Source organism: Cebidichthys violaceus, unplaced genomic scaffold (assembly GCF_023349555.1).
Source record: "Cebidichthys violaceus isolate CVI_PGR_0920_01 unplaced genomic scaffold, fCebVio1.0.p SCAF_33, whole genome shotgun sequence".
Classification (NCBI taxonomy): Eukaryota; Metazoa; Chordata; class Actinopteri; order Perciformes; family Stichaeidae; genus Cebidichthys; species Cebidichthys violaceus.
In genome coordinates this window covers 1,274,555-1,276,858 of record NW_027176517.1, presented here as the reverse complement: position 1 = coordinate 1,276,858, position 2,304 = coordinate 1,274,555, and the positions used below count along the sequence as shown (strand labels likewise).

The window sequence follows — 2,304 nt, the reverse complement described above, 5'->3', positions numbered from 1 at the left end:
GCATGTGTCCTTTTTGTTTTCAACTGTGGAGGCTTTCAGCTGTAATCTGGAAGAGCAGTTTAAGACAGATTCCATAACTGTCCTGGCCTTTACTTTATCCTGACGCCATCATTTAATCTGACAATCTGACAACTGTACAGGAAGACTTATTATTTATGTACACGTAACGACGTGACTTGAGTCATCATAGGAGATCTTTAGTTTGAATCTCCACGACTGGAGGTTCCACCGTCACTTCAAACCTCACATTTATGTATGTCTCGTTGTGCTGTGTGTGTGACATGATACGTGAGCATTTGGAGACATGAGTGTGATTACAGTAAACGCAGGACATCACTGTCTTCTGCTCTTTATTTTACATTCAGTGTCTCCAGGTCATGTAGGGCTGAAACTCAGCTGCTTCACAGAGACTGTTCCCAACATAGAAACCAACAGTATGAGATGTTTGTTCAAATGTCTACGGTGTTAACATTTACCTGTCAAGGATCATCCAGAGTCCTGCCAACAGTCAGCATTGCTTGTGTCCTTCCCTAATCTTTGTGTTTGTTTAAACTCAACCACACCTAAGCCACAGATGTGTCATATCAGAAAACTGGCATGAATATTCTGACCATTGTTGACATTGACTGAGTTCATTATTTAGTCAGTCAGTAGTTTTTAACAGTGTCATCGTGACGATAACGGCTCAGATCAGAAAGCATATTTTGATGTTTATTCTGGAGGACTTTTTTATAGAACAAAACAAGTTGTTTTAAAAACCTCAAGCTAATTAATAAAACAAGTTCATCACAGCGGCAGAGTAGAACTGAGGGGAAAATAACTTCATATTCAACTATTGTTGTATGGACAGTTTCTCAATATTTTAATATTCTGAAATCAATCAGCTATAAAACATTAAAAAACATTTAGTCAGTAACTGTCTGACTAGAGCGGTGAGTCCTCTGGGCAGGTTTAGGCCCCTCCTCCACCCAGACATCTTTTTTTTTTGTCGGGGGAGGCCGTCTCCTTATCGGTCCTCTTTCTCTGTAGTGGGACAACCACCTCCTCCTCATGGGTCCTCTTTCTTTTTTGTGGGACAACCACCTCCTCCTCATGGGTCCTCTTTCTTTTTTGTGGGACAACCACCTCCTCCTCATGGGTCCTCTTTCTTTTTTGTGGGACAACCACCTCCTCCTCATGGGTCCTCTTTGTCTTTAGTGGGACAACCACCTCCTCCTCATGGGTCCTCTTTGTCTTTAGTGGGACAACCACCTCCTCCTCATGGGTCCTCTTTCTTTTTTGTGGGACAACCACCTCCTCCTCATGGGTCCTCTTTCTTTTTTGTGGGACAACCACCTCCTCCTCATGGATCCTCTTTCTTTTTTGTGGGACAACCACCTCCTCCTCATGGGTCCTCTTTCTTTTTTGTGGGACAACCACCTCCTCCTCATGGATCCTCTTTCTTTTTTGTGGGACAACCACCTCCTCCTCATGGGTCCTCTTTCTCTCTAGAGGGACAACGTCCTCCAGCATTGTCAGGTAAGGATGCTGCAGAATTTGGCTGGGTGTGATTCTTTCAGCCGCATCCATCAGCAGCATCTTGGTGAGGCAATCCACAAGATGGAGCCGGTCACGATCATCAGCCTCGGCATCTTCTCCAGACAACTGCAGAGACGCCTTCTGGAGGATCGGATCAAAACAAAACAGTAAGAACTTGTTTGTATGTTCTGACATTGAAGTGATGAACGCCTGTTTCACAAAAGAGACAACCTACCTTCACTAGAAGAATCAGGCTGCTAATCGTCAGTGGCGTGACGTTAAACTGTCCCACTCCATCTGAAGACTAAAGAGAAGAGATGTTTGAGTTAGCTACAGCTTCTTCTGGTTGCAGTGACAGACCGAAGCTGAGACACAGAAATGGATAAACGCAGGTAGATGTAAAAAATAACGTTACCATGAATCTCCACAGAGGAGGTCCCAGTCCTGCGTTTGCTGCACTGAAATACTCTTCTGTATACATCCCGGCATTGAGGAGACGGTCTGGTGGCTTCCCAATCATGTATGAAATGTGCCTCATCTGTGGGCACAAACCCCCCCCCCCCCCCCCCCCCCACACACACACACACATACACACTTTCTGTTAATAATAGAACTATTCTAACACTCTTCAGACTTTATATCGAGGTAATGGCGCAGCTCAGAATGAAGCTAGCTGTAGCCTGAGCATGATGCTAACGTTGGTCCTCTCTCTGTATTAATCCACAGCTTATTCAACACTTGTGTTTCTGTCCTTAACTTGTGTTATGATCAAATGTAAAATGCTCC

The 2,304-nt window shown here is 44.4% G+C and overlaps 1 protein-coding gene across 1 annotated transcript; it reads right to left on the bottom strand.

Moving 5' to 3' along the window:
- Window positions 1-938: 938 nt before the first annotated feature.
- On the bottom strand, window positions 939-2,049 carry LOC137883565 (golgin subfamily A member 6-like protein 1). Its single transcript, XM_068725101.1, has 3 exons — window positions 1,934-2,049; window positions 1,754-1,822; window positions 939-1,659 (listed from the first exon to the last, which is right to left on the bottom strand). Exons 1-3 carry the CDS (start codon window positions 2,036-2,038, stop codon window positions 952-954), a joined length of 882 nt encoding a protein of 293 aa, XP_068581202.1. The 5' UTR covers window positions 2,039-2,049; the 3' UTR covers window positions 939-951.
- Window positions 2,050-2,304: the final 255 nt, after the last annotated feature.

Coding starts and splice junctions, on each gene's coding strand:
- LOC137883565 (XM_068725101.1), bottom strand. CDS start 2,038: ATGATTGGGAAGCCACCAGACCGTCTCCTCAATGCCGGGATGTATACA. Junction 1,823..1,933: donor CTCCTCTGTGGAGATTCATG/GTAACGTTATTT, acceptor TCTTCTCTTTAG/TCTTCAGATGGAGTGGGACA. Junction 1,660..1,753: donor GCCTGATTCTTCTAGTGAAG/GTAGGTTGTCTC, acceptor CCGATCCTCCAG/AAGGCGTCTCTGCAGTTGTC.